This window comes from Chlorocebus sabaeus, chromosome 25, assembly GCF_047675955.1.
Source record: "Chlorocebus sabaeus isolate Y175 chromosome 25, mChlSab1.0.hap1, whole genome shotgun sequence".
NCBI classification, from domain to species: Eukaryota; Metazoa; Chordata; class Mammalia; order Primates; family Cercopithecidae; genus Chlorocebus; species Chlorocebus sabaeus.
The window spans coordinates 53,202,468-53,223,635 of record NC_132928.1 but is presented as its reverse complement, the minus strand read 5'-3'; the positions used below and the strand labels follow the sequence as shown (position 1 = coordinate 53,223,635).

Below are 21,168 nucleotides of genomic sequence, written 5' to 3'. Positions count from 1 at the left end.
TTGTCTCTTGGAAAGCTGTGGGTATCATTCTAACCTATGTATACCCTTTCTGATCTTAGTCTGCTGGGAAGGACTCCAGGCTCTTTATTAATAAGAAGAGGAAAGGGAGGGACAATTTGCTTCTCTCTAGGAATTTCTTCTCCTCAATGGTCAAAATTGCACATGGTTTCATACTGAGCCTTGTTTTTTTCAGATCTCTGGTAATACACGAGTAATAAGACACAAGTAACCATCCTCAATTGCTGTGCAGGGTCATTGGGTAGACAGACATAACTGTAGGTAAACTGCAAGACATTGCAATAAATGCTATTTTGGAGGCTTGAATAAAGTGCTACTGAGGCTACCTACATAAGCTGTTACCTTTCTAGACATAATTGACAAATGGCGTCTAATTAAACTAAAGAGCTTCTGCACAGCAAAAGAAACTACCATCAGAGTGAACAGGCAACCTGCAGAATGGGAGAAAATTTTTGCAATCTACTCATCTGACAAAGGACTAATATCCAGAACCTACAAAGAATCAATCAGATTTACAAGAAAAAAACAAACAACCCCATCAAAAAGTGGGCAATGGATATGAATAGACATTTCTCAAAAGAAGACATGCATACAGCCAACAGGCACATGAAAAAATGCTCGTCATCACTGGTCATCAGAGAAATGCAAATCAAAACCACAATGAGATACCATCTCACACAGTTAGAATGGCAATCATTAAAAAGTCAGGAAACAACAGGTGCTGGAGAGGATGTGGAGAAATAGGAACACTTTTACACTATTGTTGGGATTGTAAACTGGTTCAACCATTGTGGAAAACAGTATGGCGATTCCTCAAAGATCTAAAACTAGGAATACCATATGACCCAGCTATCCCATTACTGGGGATATACCCAAAGGATTATAAATCATGCTGCTATAAAGACACATGCACACGTATGTTTATTGCAGCACTATTCACAATAGCAAAGACTTGGAATCAACCCAAATGTCCATCAGTGACAGACTGGATTAAGAAAATGTGGCACATATACACCATGGAATACTATGCAGCCATAAAAAAGGATGAGTTTGTGTCCTTTGTAGGGACATGGATGCAGCTGGAAACCATCATTCTCAGCAAACTATCGCAAGAACAGAAAACCAAACACCGCATGTTCTCACTCATAGGTGGGAATTGAACAATGAGATCACGTGGACTCTGGAAGGGGAACATCACACACCAGGGCCTATTATGGGGAGGGGGGAGGGGGCAGGGATGGCATTAGGAGTTATACCTGATGTAAATGATGAGTTGATGGGTGCTGACGAGTTGATGGGTGCAGCACACCAACATGGCACAAGTATACATATGTAACAAACCTGCACGTTGTGTACATGTACCCTAGAACTTAAAGTATAATAAAAATAAATAAATAAATAAATAAATAAATAAATAAATAAATAAAAAGAAATGCCCTTCACTTGAAAACTCCCTGTTCAAAATCACTCTGTCTTTGAAATGCCCTTGATTACTGCATGAAGAGTTTATCCTTAGTGCTTTATCCTTAGTGCCTAGCAGTGCTTCATTAGAAATTCTGCGATAGCATTGATAGCAATGTCTTACAATTTATACACTCTGTGTCTTTCTCCCTAATGTATCTGTGAGGCAATCCAGAGCAGTGCTAGTATGTCATTATTGGTGTATCCCCAGAATCTACAGTGATGGCTCATATCTAGAAGGGCTCAACTTATGCTTCCTGGAAGATTAAGTAAAGCCACAATGACTTAATTTTCTTTTCACTCAAGATCTAGTTCAAAGGGCAAGATGAGGCCAAAACGTGAAGTTGAGATGTCTCAGCACATACACTAAACTCTGAGCCATGTGACCAGTTAGCCTAACCTTCTCAATTCAGCCAAGTAAAGTGAGAGCTCCAACACCCCTCAGCAGAGTGCATGTGTAGCATTTTATGGAAATCATCTCCCACCAGAGACAACTAAAACCTGCCCACCATGGCTTCTGAGTTCTTACTGGCTTACCTCAAGAACTTCTCAAAGCCTATGTTGATCCTGGACTCTGTAACTAACATTTTCCAGTGATAATTTGAGGCACCTTATGTGGCACTGGGGGCTAAGAACCAAAGTCAATGATTGGAGTTTCAAGATCTATAATCCTGGACACTGTTGTCTATTATTTTTTCAGTAGTGGGAGCTCAATGGAACTGAGTAAATGGCTACTTGAGCAAGGATAAGCTTCCTGTATGATATTTAGAAAGGTGATCACTTGAGAGAATGTGCTGTATACATCTGTGTATATATAGGGGACACACAGTTCTAACCACTATTGAGGAGCATGTGCTTCAGCTTTATCTCCACAAGCCATACAGAAATGCAGTTAGAGGCTTCCACATGATTTCTTCACTTGTGCATTTTGACAGTGCATCAACAGCAAATACATTTGTCATCAGGATTTAGCCAGAAAAATCTGCACAGTAGTTTGGCCTTCGTTTAGATGTGTGGTTCTCAATGGGGGAAGTACTGTCCCATAGGGACATTTTGGAAAGTAATAAGGGTAGTTTTGGTGTCACAATCATTGGAAATTACCACTGGCATCCTTACTAAGGTCAAAATGATTGAAAATTACCCCTGGCATCCTTGGGCAGGCACCAGGGATCATTGATATTCCTCTAGTGCATAGATAGTGCCACTGAATAAATTTTCCTGCATCCTGCTTGACTCTTGAATGCCATGCACCACATCCATGTAGATGAAAAATGCATTTATAATGATCCACATCGAGAAGCTAATTCCATTTTGATATAAACACTTTAATGAAAAGTATTTTTTGTACTCTTTAAATATACATTCCCAAGAAGGCAGCTACCATGTTACTGAAGGAAGCTTGCCTTTTGATTTGTTCACTAATTTCACTAAGACTTGTTCTCCATTTTGGGAAGTCACACCATTGATGCAATGCTGCCCACAGTATCTGAGTCACTCAGACCACACACCAGAATCAGTCTCATTTGGAGCTGTTGTAGTCATGCTGACTCTACAAATACATGCTGATACACTTTGTTAGCACTTAATTCAAAATGTCAACATAAAGAAAAATACCTATCATGTTTGTTGAATAGTTTCTTATTTTCCTGAAGTCTGAACAGGTTCACAGGAAGTAGGTTCAAGCATTTGATTACTTTGCCTTTTAATGTAGTTGTGTCAGAAGTATTTACACATGAACATTTTTATTATTTCATTGTAAATTATTTCCTCTTATAGATAGAGCATTCACCTCTTTTGAACTTACATAAGGTAGGTCATACTATGTTTGGATTTTCAATACCAAATGTTTGCAATAAAAATGGGATTTCTGAGACTGACAAGATTGACAGTTTTAGACAAACATAGGAGCAACTGGGACATAGGAAAGGATTAATTATTTGAGTATGGTGAGAATTGATATCAAAATGGACCCTTGGGAGTGACAGAAAATTTAAAATAAAAAAAATGTAGGACTGAAGATTTGAAGCAGCTGACTTCTTTACTAATGCTAATGTATATCAAGTGCTTCCTCTGTGCTGGATCCATTGCTGAGAAATGTTCTTTGTTACAGGCTCTCAGACAGCCTGTGCTGTGATGCCACACAGGCAATAGGGGCAGAGCCCAGATTAGAACAATGTTTGCCAGCCTACCAAGTCTGCCCTCTCAATGATATCCCATTGGCCAGTTTAGTCTGTGGAATACAAGCTTGAACCTCCCCCTGGTCCTTACTGGACAGGATCTCTGTTGAATGAGTAGGAGGACATCTGACAAGCTTATGGGCTTAGACTGCCTTGGTTTGATTTCCTGCTCCCGCTATCGCTGTGATCTGTGGAAAGGTTAGGCTGGAATGGGATTTAGGAAGGGTAAAATGTCCTGTTCAGTAGGTCTGCTCCTTTCCCCAAAGACATCCAGGGGGCATATCTATTTTGAAATGATATTTACACATGAACCATGTTTCATCAGTTAAACAAATTGTTTAATAACAGACCAGCAACAGGAACTCCTTTTCAATGTATTTAAAATCTTCTAGGCTCTACAAAAGTTCTCCAGTATGAGTTCTTTTAATTCCTTCAAAAAGACAGTTTTAACTTTGCATTGCCACAAATTCCTGGACTGTGGCTCCTTTCCTTGGAGTTTCAAAGTGTGGGAGGAATTCCACAACCACCTACAATATCTCTGTTACTCTATTTCAGATAGAGGGAAAATGAATTCTAAAGATCAGTGTTGGCTTCTTCAGGTTCCCCGTCATCTTGGGGGTGGCACTATACAGAAGTGCAGTTATGATGAAGAGGCAGCTAGGCTTTAGGGAGTCCATGTGTGGCCGCCTATTCTTCCATATGTGTGTCAACGGAAAGTGCCACTCTCCTGTCCATGCTGTCCCCAGCTCTGGAACCAGCCCACTCTCACCTCCATTGCTTTGTACACAAGCAGTAGACTCTGTTTAAGAAAATCCTTCCAGAGCCCCCACCTGGAGTTTTCCCTCAATCCCCTTGTTCTCCTTTCTCTGCCTTTTCAATATTGAGCCCCACATTCCAGCTTCATCTCTGCACCTGGCCTCTTCTGTTTGGTCACTTTCTGGAGCCTCAGACTCCCCTTCTAACTTTGTGGTTGATGTCTTTCTGTGTTTAGCTCAGCTGCTTCTTCAATTTTGACTTCTTTGAGGAACTATCCCAAGACTTTCAGAACCTCACTGGCTAGGTCAGGACACCCCCTCCTTCCTCTCCTTCATCTCCAATGCCACACCTGGAGATGGGGGGAAGGACTGAACATGTTTCTCATGGCACAAAGTGTCTGTCAGGGATTCTACGCCCCTTCCATGGTGTAGAGTTGTAAGGACGTTGTTGCCAGCAAGGGATTGTATTTTCAGCCCATTAGGTTTGAGGTGAAGACATTAACTGTTTCTTTCCAATGATGTGTGATCTGTGTCACTTTCAAGCTGGAGTGGTTAAGAAGTGGGCCATCTCTCTTTCCCTACTTAGTAGCTGAAGGCAGTGGACTTCAAGGCTGTAAGGGAGGGTGGAGCCCAGATGGCAGGGGTCTGAGTCACTGAATCACCACTCATCAGCAGCAAGTCTTGTACTGGGTCTCAGTGAGCAAGAAATAGACTCTATCATTTAAGTTACTTAGGTTTGGGATTTAGTGTTAGATCAGAGAGCATTTCCCTAGTGTGTCCTCAGTTTCCTCACCTCTAGATGCAGGACTTTCATGGGGATAGGCAGAGCCTAGGGAATACCCCAATCTTGATGTCAGGCTTGTAAAGGCACCATGTAACTGAGACCTGCTGATTTACCTCAATCTGGTTGCTTGCAGTCTGTAGTAGTCTTGGACAAGTGGCTTAAGTAGTTCAACTGTCAACCCTTGCATACATAAAAATGACACTATTAATAATATCTAGCTCTGATGCCATGATGCATGGCTAGTGCTTAGTATAGGAATGTAGTTGTTCCATACATACCAATTGTTATATTAACTCTTGATTCTGAAACACTGATGGCCTATCTTAGAGTCAGCTCTGATCTAGAATTCCAGGTGTTAGCTCAGGTTCTAAATACTGAGTGGTACTCAGTGTCATTCCTCAACTACTTTTGAGTAGGAAATCCCAACTGGTTTTCTTTATATTCGTATGCAGTACCTCTGGCCACCAATTGAGTGGGGTTTTCTTTCACACCAAGCAATTCTTCAACTCTGTAGATGACAACTGAATGTGCTGCAATTCAATTCAATTCCCACACTATCTACCTGGGCTTAGTGCAGATTCCACAAGTTAAGGGCCCGGTCCCACAAGATTGCTCTCCCCCAACTTTCAGACACCAATTGCAAATGAGGGATTACCCACAACTTCTCTTCAACCTGACTACAAATCTGAGGTTCCCATAAACCTCCCTGTTTAGGTTCAATCATTTGCTTAGAAAAGATCACATAATTCAGGAAAGCAGATTATTACTAGATTCCTGGCTTAGTGAAAAAGTATACAACTCAGGAACAACCAGACGAAAAAAATGCATACGGCAAGGTGTGGGGAAGGGGCACAGAGCTTCCATGTCCTCTCCAGTCGGCCACCTGCACAGCTTCTCCATGTGTTCAACAGCCTGGAAGCTAATTGTACCTCTTCCTTTTGGTTTTTTACGTAACTGTGATTGATTAAATCATTAGCTGTTGGTGATTAAACTTAATCTCCATCCCTTCTCCCCCTCTTGGAAGTCGAAGAGGTGAGGCTGAAAATTCCAACCCTTTAACCATACAGCTGGTTTCCCTTATAATCAGTTCCCAGTCTTAGGGCTTTCCAAAAGTCACCTCCTTAATCACGCTCAGGTGTGATTGAAGGACCTTGCTATGAATAACAAAAAATGTTCCTTTCATCTTTGTCTCACCTATCACTTAGGAAATCTTGAGGGTTTTAGGAGTTCTGTGCCAGTACCTGGGATAAAGACCAAATATAGTCACCACTCTCTCTGTATGACTGTGTTCTGCATCCATGGATTCAACCAACATCTGAAATAAATAAATAAATAAATAAGTAAATAAATGTACCTGAACTGAAACTGTGCAGGATTTTTTTCTTGTCATTATACCATAATCAATATAGTATAACAACTACTTACATAGCACCTACATTGATTTAGGTATTATAAGTAATCTGGAGATGATTTAAAGTATCCGGGAGAATGTGTGTAGGTTATATGCCAATACCACATAATTTTATATAAGGGACTTGAGCATCCTCAAATTTTGGTCTCCTCAGGGGGGATCCTGGAACGCATTCCTTATGGAAACTGAGGGATGACCATGCATACTTATAAACCACAATGTCATAGCCTTCTTTTAGCTAGGATGAAAAGGTGGGCAGTGAACTAGAGTTTCTCTCACTCTTTTTCAGTCATAAATTTTTTCTTCCTGCTTGCCTTCTGGCATCAAATTATTGAGTCTCAGTTGGTGCTCAGCCCAATGCCCGGTTCTTAATGCACACGAGTCTCCCTCATGGAAACGTAATTTCTTTGGATTCTTTTGATGCACACTTACCAAACTGAGGAAGGTAGCAGTGTGCAAGGGGAAGGCAGAAACAGAGTATTAATATGGCATTTATTCCTGGAATATCAATTTGACTCAAGGTTAATTAATGTCAAAATAAGTATGGACAGATTGTATTGTAGAGTAACATGCACGTTTTATTTATTTATTTATTTATTTATTTATTTAAAATAATAGAACATGAGATTTGCTCTCCTTTGTCTAGGGCTGCTTCCTGGACAGTTGGAGAAACACTGCTCTAAAATATGTAATGCCCCTTGCTGAAGTTGAGAGATTTTTGCTACCCATTTTAATGTTGTAATTTAGATATCCACCTCACCTCACCGCACTCACTCTACCTGGGACATTTTGGTGGTGTTATTTTATTCTCTTCTCCTCTGGGGTGGATAGTTGAGTAATTGAAAACAATTTAGGTGGGGAATACAATAGGGCAATCAGCCCTGGATAAGAGAGTAATTCTAGAATATTTGAGAAAAATTGCTCACATTTTTCTATTAGTCAAAAAAAAATAAAAAACTTTACCCAACTCCTAATGAATATTAACAATAGGAATGGTAGATAAAATCAATCTGATAAGGAATAAAATAAAATTGCATATTTACATATGAATTTACATATGAAAAATTTGTCCTGGGAAAATTGGACTCAGTAGCAATAATTATTGCAAAAGATAATGCACAACAGTTGAAGCTGTAATTGATAAGTCTCATGTGAACAATAGCTAAGAATTGGTTTGGATGAAAATTGATTTTAGTAAAATAAACGTACAAATAGAAAACAATGAAAATGCTTAACCACATCGATAGGAATTGATCAAAGAAGTAACATGACTTAATACATTTCCCTCTTGAAATATAATTAGTTTTGGAAAAATGCTGATTTTGTGATTTCTTTTTATTTCTAAATCAATAAATTTCAAATTTTAGTGTGCATTTTTGTAATTTGAGGTAAAATTATTTCCAAGGACCAAAAATGGTGGCATTGAAATGATTTAATGCGTCAAAATGATGAGATAAAAATTAATCAAAACAGTGGGCCAAAGTATTCTGAACCTTTGGCTTGCATGTGGAAATTTTCCTGTAAAAGTTAATTAATAACCACAATCCTCATGAGTGTCTCTGTGCCACCCACTATACAATGAAGTTCCCATGTAATGTTTCATGAATCTTTTGGATAATCTGTGTGATAGATGTTAGCACCTCTCTTTTGCAGATACAGAAACTTTATGTCAGCCTGTTCATATAGCTCATCTGAAAAGACCCAGCTTTTTACGGGTCTCTCTCCTAAGCCTTCAATACATTTTACCCCACTGCCACCCACCACCCACCATTCTTGGATAGCTTGAAATCCTAGGGCATCATTTCATTCATTGCCTCAATTCAGTTAAGTAAATTGTGGTTGATTACACTACTGTTCCCAATAATTTGCTCCTATCCCTGTAGGAAGATTATATAATCACGTCTATTGCTGTGTGACTTCTTGTAGTTTCCTGCCCTGCCTCAATGACATCTGCCTTGGTTGTTCATGACTTACTTTGGCCAATAGAAAACAGGTAGCAATGACCTGTGCCAAACCCATGCAGAAACTTTAACAGCAATTGCATGGTTTGTCATTGCTCATTTTCCCTCTACACAGGGTCTCTCAGGACTGGATAATTCTTGTTGCTGGTGGAGATGGAGTCTGTCCTATGCATTGGAAGATGTTAAGCAGCATCCCTAGCCTGTACCCACTAGATGACAGCAGTATCTGTCTCTCAGTTGTGACTACCAAAAATGCCTGGAGATAATGAAAAAGTATTCCCTGGGAGGTGACATCATTTCTGGTTAAGAACCACTACTCTACCACAACAACGGTATGTCCCATAAGAGCTGTTTCTTTTTTCCAGGATTGTTTTTTTTTAAAGTGGAGTGCCAACCCACAGCTACATGTAACATGCATGAAAAATCAACCTTTTCTCTTGTCTTTGAGATTTTGGGGTTGGTTGTTAGCACAACATAATCTAGTGAAAGCTGACTAATACAGACATGTAGAGGAAAGTGCAGGATACATTAGAGATGGTCATATCTTATTAATTTTTTAATTAGATGAAAATGAAATATTTTAATAGATAATTGTTAATAGACTATCAACTCAGTGGTTATTAGTATAAAAAGTCAGTATCAGTTAAATAGAAAACATAACATTTATTTATCTTGTATGATTCCTTCTAAATGGGATTAATGAGTTGGCAAAATGACTGGTTTTCCATTTATATTTGGTTGGCTATTTGTCTCTTAGATTTTAAAGGGGGCATGTTGGATCTGGGGAGCAAGGGTAGTAGGAATAAGAGCTCTTGGGGAATCTGTGGAAGATACTCTAGCACTGGCAGAAGTGGGACTTTCCCTGACTGCTGCTGTTGGCTGGGCTACATTTCTTGGAGGCATTGGACCCTCACTCAATAGAGACTTTAGGAAAAGTCCCAAGAAAGATCTTTCCATTACTCCAGAGGAATTACTGAGTTGTCCTCACCAGGAAAAGTCTGGTTTTGTCATGCTGGGGGTCAAATCATGGCGTGTATTTACACCCTTCACGAAAAGGCAGTGCAGTGTGGTGACCACGAGTGAGAGCTCTGGAAACGGGCAGTTCTCTTCCAGGTGAGTAAGTTCAGTTGCTTGACTCTATGCTTTGGTGTTTCCATCTAAAAATGGGGATCATAGTGGAGCTATATCACAAGTTTTTTGTTGAATTAAATGAGATAATTAATAGATTTACATTGATGCTACACTGGGCATGTGGTATGCGCTCAATAAATGCTAGCTACTACTGTTACTAGTTGTAAGTGGGGATGAAAATGGGCTACATTTCTTGGAGGCATTGGGCCCTCACTCAAGACAGGAAAGCCTGGTTTTGTCATGCTGGGAGTCAAATCATTTGAAAATGGGGATGATAGAGGCACCCACCTCACAGGACTGTTGTGAGGATTGAATCAATTAGTATATATGAAGTGGTCAGGACAGTGTGTAAGTAAACATTTTTATTATTGCTAATACTATTACCATCTCATGGAAATCACCACATTTTAAAATTCTAGTGCAGTACCAAATTTTAAAAAGCTGCTCTCATGTAAGTGTTTTCATACTAATGCCATGTGTTCTATATTTGAGTTGCAAAATACGTGATAATGCTACAGATGCATAGGACATCTTTTCCCCTATAATAGCAAAGCTCTAAAACTCTTCACATACTACCCGTTTCTGCACATCAGTGTTTTAATAAAGTCACATTTGAATATATGGCTTTCTCTAAGGACCAAAATAAATGTCATAGGTGCCCACTGCTAATGTACACTTGAGTGTCTGGTATATTTATAGGAAGTGAGCACTGGCTGTCTTTTATAAATGAGAAGATAGAATGTTAGAAAAGTGTTGGGCTGAAAAATAAGAGAATCTCATTTTACAGATAGCTCAGAGAAGTTCATTAACTTGCCCAAGGTCAGGCAGCCGTTGAATGGCAGAACAGCGGCATAATATAATAATTATTATAATAAATAATAATTGTTTATTTGGTGATAGAGTATTTGATTTATTGAGGCCATCTGGGGTGATGGAGCTGGAACTTTAAGCCAGCTAGGTGCTCCATCCAGCCCTGCTCTGAAAGGTCCCCTCAGAGTCTAGGCGAGATGGCCAGTGGAGAGTTCGGGCACAGAGCAGCGCCTAACCACCACCAAGCAATGTCACACAATCTTTTAGTCTCTGGGCACTCGCAGGATGTAGATAGAAGAATACTGGATTCAAAATTAAAAGACCCTAGACTTACCCCTGGCTCTATCTGCCCACCCCCACCACATCTACTGAGGCATCATCTACCCATAGCAAGCTTTTTTAGTGCACAGTTCTTTGAGTTTCGACAAATGCTTACAGTCATGCATCATCACCACAACCAAGATAAAGAATAGCCATGTAAGCCCCAAATCTCTTTGTGCTTCTTCTATTCAACTATTTCCCCAGCCTTCAGCTCTTAGTAACCACTGATCCATTCTCTGTCCTCAAGGCTTTGCCTTTTTCTGAATGTCATAGAAATGGAATCGCACAGTTTGTAACCCTTTAAGTCTGGCTTCTTTCACTTAGCATAATGCATTTGAAACTGTTTCTGGCTGTGTTCCGATTGTCCGCATGTCTGTGGGTAAGTAGTTTAACGTCTTTCAGCCTCAGTGTCCTCATCTGTAAGATGGGCATTAACACTTGCTTTGCATTCATGTTGTTGTGGTTAGAAAGAAAGAGTGCATACAAATGTGGATTAAGTAAGAGGAAATGCAAGTGTACAAATGTACTCTTTATTTTTGTTATGAAGTTGCCTTTTGAAGAGATTCCAGGTACAAAAGCAATCCTAATTGAAATATAAACCCTGCAGAGCCTTTGTTTGTCTGATGAGCAAGGCAGAACCCAGCATCACTGTTAAACTCTCCCCCAGCCAAAGGGCTCCACAAGCTAGTCCCAAGCCTCAAAATCTTACAGAAAACACTTACCCAATAGGGACTGCCACGAGGGAATGTAGATCTCTGGCATATTGCTTTCACCATACTGCTCCCCCAAGGTGCTGGGAAACCTAACCTGTCTATGACATACTATTTGGATGGAAAGTAGCTTTTAAAACATGACCATTAACACTGCTAATAATATATAATGGTAATTGTGTTCTGGAAAAAATATGAATATCTGACATACGGAGCACCAAACAGTTCCACAAGAAGATAGGGCTTGTCTTGGCTCAAAAAGCACAGGGAGGAGGGTGAAATCCAGATTTGCATTTCCTTCTGAGTGTTATGTGATTCTGAGTTATAGAACACATATGACCAACATATATTCCCTGGGCATTTTTGCTGGGATGTGGAACCTGGGAGGTCAGTGTCTGATACTGCCTTCCCATCCAATTGACAAATAGCTGGCAAACCAGCCAGACAGGTGAAGACAGTGCATAGCCAGAGAAGGCAAAAAAGCTTGGCAGGGATTTAGGAGACCTGATGCTACGTCTGGCCCTGCCATTAATTGTGTGACTTTGTGCTTGTTCCCTTACCCATGAAAAAAGGGGGCTGTCGTAGATTACCCTGAAGGAATCACAAGTTACACCCGAAAGATGGAGCCCGACTCCCATCTCTGAGCACTAGAGTAAGGGGAGCAGAAAGCAGCAACCCTGAGCCTCGGAGTGAAATCCTTCAGAGAAGCTCCCTGTTTCCAGCACTAGCTGAATAAGATTCCAATAAACATATTGCTGAAATGTTTGTTTCCGGGTGTCATTTTAGACTGCAAGTAGCTAAAACAGATCTGGCTTCTATATATAGATTCCGCATTTGGTTGTGTTCTAGGAGGCTTTTATTACTACGCTCCCTGGCTGGCTCCCAGCTGAGCTTTTCCTTCAAGGGATCAGATTTTGGAACCAGAAAGTCAAAGAGGATCAGTGACCATATTAAGGGGCATCTCTCTCTCTCTCTGTCTCTTTCACTCTCGCTCTCTCTCTCTCATTCTCTCTCTGCTAATGCTGTATATTGCAGGTGGATGCCAGCGTGGACTGGCTCCTCTCTTTGTGCAAAGACTCTTAATAATAATGATGACAAAGCTAATGAAAACTGACCAGCCCCACTATGGGAGTAAATACAAGCAAAACACTCCTGACGTCCTGGGCTTAAAGGAAACATCATATAATTTGGGTTGAAATGAAGTGCAGATGATCACAAACAGCCCATTCTTTAGATAAGAGGACCCAGGAACCTCTGTGGATAGAAATAAAGGAAGGGGCTATGAAGAATGGGTTTCTTTCGGGGAGTGGGTGTCTGAATTTTACTCATGAATTCTCCAGGGGAAGATATGCTGGAAATGAAAGGTGAAAGAAGGAAGGTGGAGGTGGAAGTTGGAGGCAGAGATGCAGGGAGGGAAAGCGGAGGGAAGAGGAGTTCCCTTAAAGAGACAATGTTGAAGCCTTGCAATCGGATTTTGTAAAACGTGTCCAGTCACTAAGAGACAGTCCCCTACTGTGTGTCCTTTGTTTTCTGTGCGTAAAACCTAACCTCCATCCCATGTGATAGTGTCTTTTCCCTTCACCTGCCTCTGAGATTTCTTTATATTTAATCATCATGGATCTAACTGCCTTCCTGGTCTCCATATTTCTGTGTCTCACCTCTTTCTAGTTTTTCTTCCTCCCTGTTTCATTCTTCCCTCTTCTCTTCTCTACTTCTCTTTTCCAGTTCTTTCTCCTCCCAGAATTTTCTTTTTCCTAATCCTCCTACCCTCCCCCTTCCATTTTACCCTTTCCTTCTCCATCTCTCCCCTCCCCCTCGCCTCACTCCCTTCCCTTTTCCCTCTTTCCCCACGCCCCCTTCTTTTTTCTCTTTTCTTTCCCCCTTACCCCTGTCTGTCCTTCTCCCCTTCTTTTCTCTCTCCCCTTTCCCATCTCCTCATCCCCTCTCCTCCCTCTCCTTGCTTTCCTCTTTTCCCTTTCCCTCCCTTTCCCTCTCCGTCCTGGTCCTTGTTTATCTGTAAGCTCCAATTTCTTGCCTTATAGATTTACCTGCAGAACAAGACACCGCTCCTCTTGCAAAAAAACTGTTTAAGAAATCCATATCCTCTCCCTTCATTCCTTGGGCATTTCAGAAATGATATTCCTCCCCCAACTACCCCCGTCAAAATAAAATGAATCCAGCCAGCTCCTGCTGTGTGTCCTTAAATCCATTCCCTCTAGCTTCGCTGGTTTGAAAGCCTGTACCCTAGAAGGGGCCTCCTGCATTTGCTGGCAACCCTGCTCAGTCTGATCGCCACAGATAGTGCTTTGGAGTGAAAAAAAGGGGGAAAAACCCTCTCCTTGGAGATTTCAAAACAGATTCGACCAGCTTTCAAGTCTGTGCACTTGCGGAGTGGCAGGGTTTGGGGAAGAGGGGTAGGGGACTTGGGGTGTGGGTGTTTGTCATAAACAAATAGCAACAGAATTTATGTCTATATAAATTTGGGTTTCCCTTGGCATGTCTGGTGTCTTTCTCCCTGGCATCGAGGGTGGGTGCTGTGCAAGCCTGACTTCCCTCACACTTTTGCTCGGGGGTGTGTATGTGTGATGGAATTGAGGAGGGGGTTGCTGTGTTTTTAATCTGATTCACTTGACAGATTATTTGAATCCAGCCCACCTTTCCGCACATGTCAAACAGATGGGATCATTGTTAAAAGCCTTGAGAGAGCCGAGGCTGAGCGGTGGGTAAGGCAGGGAGGGGGAAGAGAGGAGGGGGGCCGAGGGAGGGAGGGGGCACCTTCTAGTAGCTTTGTGTTTTTCACACATTGGAACTGACAGGAGCCCTTCTTCTCCGTGGGGGGGTGTGTTGCGGGTATGGGGCTGATGAGGGGTGGGATGGAAAGAAGAGGGAGGTGGGGTGTTGGTGGGCAGGGTTATGATGTCACAGCAAAAGTTACAACAGGAGGAAAACACAGAAATGGTTCAACATTTTTTTTTTAACTTGGGACTGCCAAGAGCTGAAGGAGAGTGGTGAGCAAAGGAATGAAGGGAGAGAGAGAGAAACTAAACTGGAAGCTTGAGTTTTGTGTAGCTTCTTGAAACCTTATGAATGGATTGCTAGAAGCTGAGAGCCAGGAGAGACCTATAGGGGATGCAAGATCCCTTACACATTAAAAGGGGGAGAAAAGCAGGCGGAATTCTTCTTCCTGGCTGTGTTATCCCTCCTTCCTGAAATGAATGGTAGGAAACCTTTTTCTGAGGGTTATGGGGTGGCATGCGGGAGGGGGAAGTTTACTTCTTTTCTTACCTGAGTATCTTCCCTTTACTTGAACTAAACCTCCTATCTTCCTTCCCTCCTTTCTTTTCTGCTCCCTCTCTCTCTCTCCCCTCTGCTTTCCTGGCTTTCTCTATATCCCCCTCCCCAGAGCCCTAATCTTTATTCTTGAGCTGCTTCAGAAAGAGAGAGAGAGAGACAGAAAACTGAGTCAAAAGTGAAGGGAAGGAAAAAGGGCAGTCTAGGATTGAGGGGTATCTGCTTAGTAATAGCCACGTGCCTGAGTTGATATCTTCTTGGGGGACTTGCATCGAGGCTCCAGTGGATGCTACATAAGGAAACAGGACATACTGGGAATGAGGTGTTTAAGATACAGCATTTATAATGCAAACAAGTCAGTTCTTAGTTGGGGTAGAGGAGTTTAGAAGATGATGAGGAGACTCAAGGCAGAAGAGGCAGTGTGATCTTACTCCAGAGTATGTGGACTGCATGTTTTAGATGTGGGCAACACAAGCAGTGACTTTAAAAGTGTAAGTGATTTTTCTTATTATGTGAATGAAGGACACAATGCGTTTCTCTACTGTTTCGTACCACCTGCGGTCAGACATCCTTACTTGTGTTAAGAATTCAGAACCATGCCATGTGTTTGTCCATGTATACATGTATGTATTCGTGTACATGCACATGCTCTTGGGGGTTGGGGACCCTTTGAGAAAGCCTTTATCGAGGCATTTAGGCAAACATTGCATAGGCTAAAATTATGACATTTTCTTCCCCATCCTTTCCATCCATTTCAAATCAATTGGAAACATGGTTGCTTAGGTCTAGCTGTTCATTTTGGTAAATTACTTATTTTGAACATCTCATTTGTTGTTTGCTCACTCAGCATATGATGACTTTTAGTAACTTGAGATTGAGAAACTTCTGAGATAAAAAGAAGATCTATGTAGTATGAATTCATGGCATTTCCATTTAATACTTCTCGCAGCAGGATACTTGATTTCTCCTTTCTCCCATGTCCGATTTAAAGTGAATTTAAGATACTGTTCTTTTAAATCTCAAATGATTGATCAAAGTGAGAAAAAATACTTCGTTTGTTTTGTTTGTGACAAAACAAAAGACAGATACAAGGGATCCCTGAAAGGTTAGCGTGGGCTTGTTAGGCAGTAGGTAGATCTGTTCACAGTAAGTGTGTGTGTGCTTGTGAGAGAGAGAGAGAAAGAGAGAGAGAGAGAGAGAGAATACACACAGAGAAGAGTACTCCAAAACAGTATTGATTCTTTGCTATTGATTGTGTAGGCTGCGGCTGCTGAAAGAGAAAGCCCGAGATGTTTACTGGGGAAACCAAGAGTAGTGTCTGTCCCCTGTGCCTTGGTGAGGTGGGGAGGTTTTCAGGAGGAAGGAGGGGACAGGGAGGAGTAGGTGGAGTGATGCATTGAACTTACTAGCTTTGACATCATCATTGTCTTTAAATGAAAAACAAAACTAAACAAAACAAAACAAGAAGATATCTACAGGCAGAGAGAAAGGGAACCAAGGGGAGCAGGAGAGACTGGAGAGAATAGGTCCCCTGAAGCATATACTCTTCTTTTTGCTCTTTTCCCGATCTTCCCAGGAACCCATAAGACTCCCAGAAGGTGAAGTTAAGAGCTCCCAGACTCATAAGGTTATTAGAACAGCAAACTGGCACCCCAAAGAACTTTACAGAGACTTGCAACCTACCAACAAGTTGTATGAGGGATTAAAATCCTTCAACAACCAACAACCCCAAGCATCAAACTGAAGGAAACATTCTAACCCTCACGGACAGACTGGAAGCTGGATGGGGACCTGACTGAGGACATCTGGAGAATGAAAGTTAAGTACCAGCTTGGATTTTTGTGCCCCTAGATTATTTTTGCATTTTAAAATAAGAAGCATCAAATTGCATGTTTCTGTGTAAAAGTTCTAGCAATTTGTTTTAAGGTGAACTTATTTTGGCTTAAGGACTACAAAAAGAGAAGGTAATTCACAGGGAAGGAAGAAGAGAAAGAAATGAAAATTAGAGAATAAGATTATTTTGAATGACTTCAGGTAGCGAGGAGTGTGTGTTTGTGAGTGTGTATTTGAGAGACTTGGCTCATGCCTGTGGGTCTCTCTTCTACTATCAGTGAGGGGAGGGATTATTGAAGAAGAAGGAAAAAAAAAAAAAAAGAAATCTGAGCTTTCTGGGAGGAAATTCAAAGGAACCAAGAGAAATTAAGTTCGTTCTGCAAGGACTAAAATAGAGCAAGAGGAGAGAGGTCAAGGGAGAAGCGTGCAGGAAGCACACGCGCCGGGGAGGCATAGAAGCCACGCTGGCAGAGTGGCCAGCACAGGTAGCCAGCAGAGGCATTCTTGGGGCTATTTGAAAAAGTTTGGTCTGTGAACAAAACAGTTTCCCTGGTGACTGCAAATCCATTGCTAGCTGCCTCTTTCTCATCTGCCCATCACTCTGGTGTGGTACCCAGAAGTTGACTTCTGGTTCTGTAGAAAGAGCTAGGGGAGGTATGATGTGCTTAAATATCCTAAGAATAAGCCTGGCGATTTTGGCTGGGTGGGCACTTTGTTCTGCCAACTCTGAGCTGGGCTGGACACGCAAGAAATCCTTGGTTGAGAGGGAACACCTGAATCAGGTGCTGTTGGAAGGAGAACGTTGTTGGCTGGGGGCCAAGGTTCGAAGACCCAGAGCTTCTCCACAGCATCACCTCTTTGGAGTCTACCCCAGCAGGGCTGGGAACTATCTAAGGCCTTACCCCGTGGAGGAGCAGGAAATCCATCATACAGGAGGCAGCAGACCAGACACTGAAGGAAATGCTGTGAGCCTTGTTCCCCGAGACCTGACTGAAAATCCAGCAGGACTGAGGGGTGCAGTTGAACACCCAGCTGCCCCATGGGTAGAGAATAGTCCTACTGGGCAATCTGAGCTGCTGGGAGATGATGACACTTATCTTGGCAATCAAGGATCCAAGGAGTCTCTAGGTGAGGCTGGGACTCAGAAAGACTCAGCCGTGGCTGCCACCACTGCCACCATTTTCACAACCCCGAAGGAACCCAAACCAGAGACCCAAAGGAGGAGCTGGACCAAGTCCAGGCAGCGTCGCCAAGTGTGGAAGAGGCGGGCAGAAGATGTGTGGGGAGACTCTGATATCTCTTCACATTTCCAACCTTGGTCCAAGCATTCCCTTAAACACAGGGTCAGAAAGAGTCCACCGGACAAAAGCAACCAAAATGGTGGAGAGGACTCCTACCAGGAAGCAGAGACCTTTAACTCCCAAGTAGGACTGCCCATCTTATACTTCTCTGGGAGGCGGGAGCGGCTGCTGCTGCGTCCAGAAGTGCTGGCTGAGATTCCCCGGGAGGCGTTCACAGTGGAAGCCTGGGTTAAACCGGAGGGAGGACAGAACAACCCAGCCATCATCGCAGGTAATACCCCTCTCCTGGGCTTTCTGAGATCCTGAGGGTTTGGCTGGCTTTATTTCTAACAGGTTAGATATAAGGAGCGAGGATGGGAAGGGGACCCAACAGGAAAGCCAGAAAGGGCTAGCCAGGGAGAGGGGGAAGGGCCATTAGTAATCAACACAGCAGGATTCCAGACACCATCAAAAAGGAGATAGTGACTCTAGCCATATCAGCCTCTGTACCTTGTATTAATCTCATGTCCTTCTATACATTGTGCTTGCACTTAGGAGACTTTAGCTCTCTTACCTCTGTTTGAAGTCATAGAGCTCCTTGGTTCTTTGCCAAAAGAGAAGGGGTGTCACACTCCATTGCTGGTAGACCAATATGAAATACCCAGGCAACCTTGAAGACAGATGAGAATCCAAGGACCTGAGCAATGAGTCATGCCTGGGCTGGTCCAGGCGGTGAGGAAACAAGGCTGCTAGGTACACCGCTGTCAGGTCCTGCCTGGATTCCTTTTCTCTGAGTGCCCTGGATCTTGGCAGAAAGATACCCTCTGGTCCAGGTCCTGGAGTTCCCTTCACTTTGTCCCAGCAATCATGTGTCCAGCTTAGGAACAGTAGGGTCCACTGGAAAAAGTGAGCACTTACAAGCCAAGATTCCGACTTCTAGGCCTGCTGTTGTTGTAACGACCTAAAAAATGAAACCTGTGTAACTCCATGGTTTTGATCAGGAGCACTTGCCTGGGAACATGACCCACATTTGTTTTCCACTATACACAGATCTTGGTTTTCATGGAGAGTCACCCAGAAGGGCAAAGAAAAATTAGGTTAAGAGTAACTGTTTCCTGTTGCCTTACTGGGAAGGTTGTAATGAAGCAAGGGGTCGTGGATTAGACATGATATTTCATCATTTAGTACCTTATCCTTTTGAATTCCCCATGACAGAACCTAACACAAAGCAAGGTGCATAGTAGAACCATATAATCTGCTTAATTGGAATTATCCACAGTGCCCTTTCATGTTTTCCAGTTCCATTATATTGATAGGGAAACTGAGGCAATAAAAGGCATGCAATGCAGGCTGGGAATAGAACTCCAGGACGCTTGAATTGCTTGAAAAATTTCCAAATTAAGAAAAAATTCTCAGGTTACTGGTTGCCTGCAAGAAAGTTTCAGACTAAGGAAAGAAGTCGGCAAGGAGGGAAGTTCTTTCAAGGGGGGTGTTGCTGGAACATCCCTTCCGGACACTCTGTCTCCCCCTCTTTGGCTGTGATTTCTTCTTCGGAAGCTGGGATTCCCAGACACTGAGCATCCTCAAGTCTTGTGGTTTTTCTGTATTTTATTTTTGGGTGGGAGAGGGGGTGGGGAAAGGGGAGAAAGAAGGGTTGGGCTGTAAGTTAGGTGGGGGAAGAGAAAGAGTAGAAGGAAATCCTTATTCTGGGGCCAAATGGAAGAAATAATGAGATGATTATCTGATCAGAGTTGGCAGCTCCACAGTTTCTCCCAGATGACATCTTCGTGCTGCTTAATCTTGCTTCCTAGTACCCATCTGCCAGGAAAACTGTGTGCTTGCAGTCTAGACTGAGACCCACGACTCTGCTTACCCCTCCTCTTGCAGTAGCAATGTAAAGACCTGGGATCAATTCCCTGGCTGAAGAAAATGAGAGAAAGATCCAATAGGAGTCTATGTGGGAGGCTCTAAGGGGCTACTGCTTTGGGTTACTAGAGGCCAAACCTGGGGAAACTTGATTCCTGTCCTGTCCCTCCTGTGTCCTGTCTGATGCTCTGCATAGAGGAAAGCAGTGTCATGGTTTGATTCCAGTTACAGCATTTCTCATGGCACCTCCCTCATCCCCACCCCAGGATGTCTTTCTCCCTTGCCCACCTGTCCACTGCCACCAACCGCTGCCAACACTGCCACAGCACCCACTCAGATCCTTCTCTAAAGTGCCCATCTGAACTCTTTTAACTGTAAGCATGTAAAATTGGGCAGGAAATCTTTTGCAAACTGTCTAGCTTCTGAGTTTTCCTTCTCTTCAAATCAAAGCATCCCTTGTGGTGTACTGACATTTCCCCCCTTAGGTCTACGGCAGAAAGGTTGAGGGCAGGGAATGCCCAGGGCTATCTCATCTCCACCTACCACTCTGTATTTTTGTTTCAATTTCTGTACATCAGAAAATATTCAGTAAAGATGTAGGGTAAAGGTCTGGGAAAGATGGAGGTTGGGAACATGGTTTCATTCTTCAGGATTCTAGCAACAGGGCTCCTGAGGGCTTGGGCATCCTTGTGTGTACTCACTGTGTTTAGCTGCTTACACTTCACCTGTGGTCTCCATGCCTGAGAACCATAATGTTGCCAAAGGCATTTGCCCTAATCTACTCATGCCTATGGACAGACCAGACCATCTTCCTTCTCTTCCATACAGCACTTGCCCCTGAGCTGGTCATTGTCTATTCCTAGGATGGTTGGCCTTCACCTATGCAGAATGACAATAGAATCATGTCCCTGGGAGCCACATACAATTCAGCAATTCTGCTGTTCCACTGGGAATGATCCAAGGTGTTGTGAGACTTGGCCCCTACACTTTTTCAACAGCTCTCAAAGCGTAGCTTCTGTCTACTCAACTTAAACCCAGTTTCCCAATCCTTAATCTACCCAATTTAGGGCATTTTTTTCTTCAACAGAGACTTCAAGCAATGCAGCCATAGCCATTTACAGAGGAACATTCCCCTCCCCAGTCCCAGATGCGGGTGTCTTAGAGGATACTTTCTACACAGGACACTAGGTGGCAGTGTTGCTTCATTCACAGGAGAGTAGGCAGCCACGTAGTGGGGAATGTCTCTGATTTCTTGGAGGACTGTCCTGCCCTGGCTCTGGGCTGTATGTATTTAATTGTCCTCTCCCAGAATGTTGTTCGTAGGCATCCCTTGGGGTCAGCTTTATGCAAATGTTTTTT

The 21,168-nt window shown here is 42.7% G+C and overlaps 1 protein-coding gene across 1 annotated transcript in view; it reads left to right on the top strand.

The window, feature by feature from the left end:
• Positions 1 to 16,110: 16,110 nt before the first annotated feature.
• The window catches only part of PAPPA2 (pappalysin 2), a 302,229-nt gene continuing 297,171 nt past the window's right edge, over positions 16,111 to 21,168 (top strand). The window contains exon 1 of the mRNA XM_037985912.2: positions 16,111 to 18,235. Coding sequence (XP_037841840.2) covers positions 17,320 to 18,235 — 916 coding nt within the window. The 5' untranslated portion in view covers positions 16,111 to 17,319. The remainder of the gene's footprint in view (positions 18,236 to 21,168) is intronic.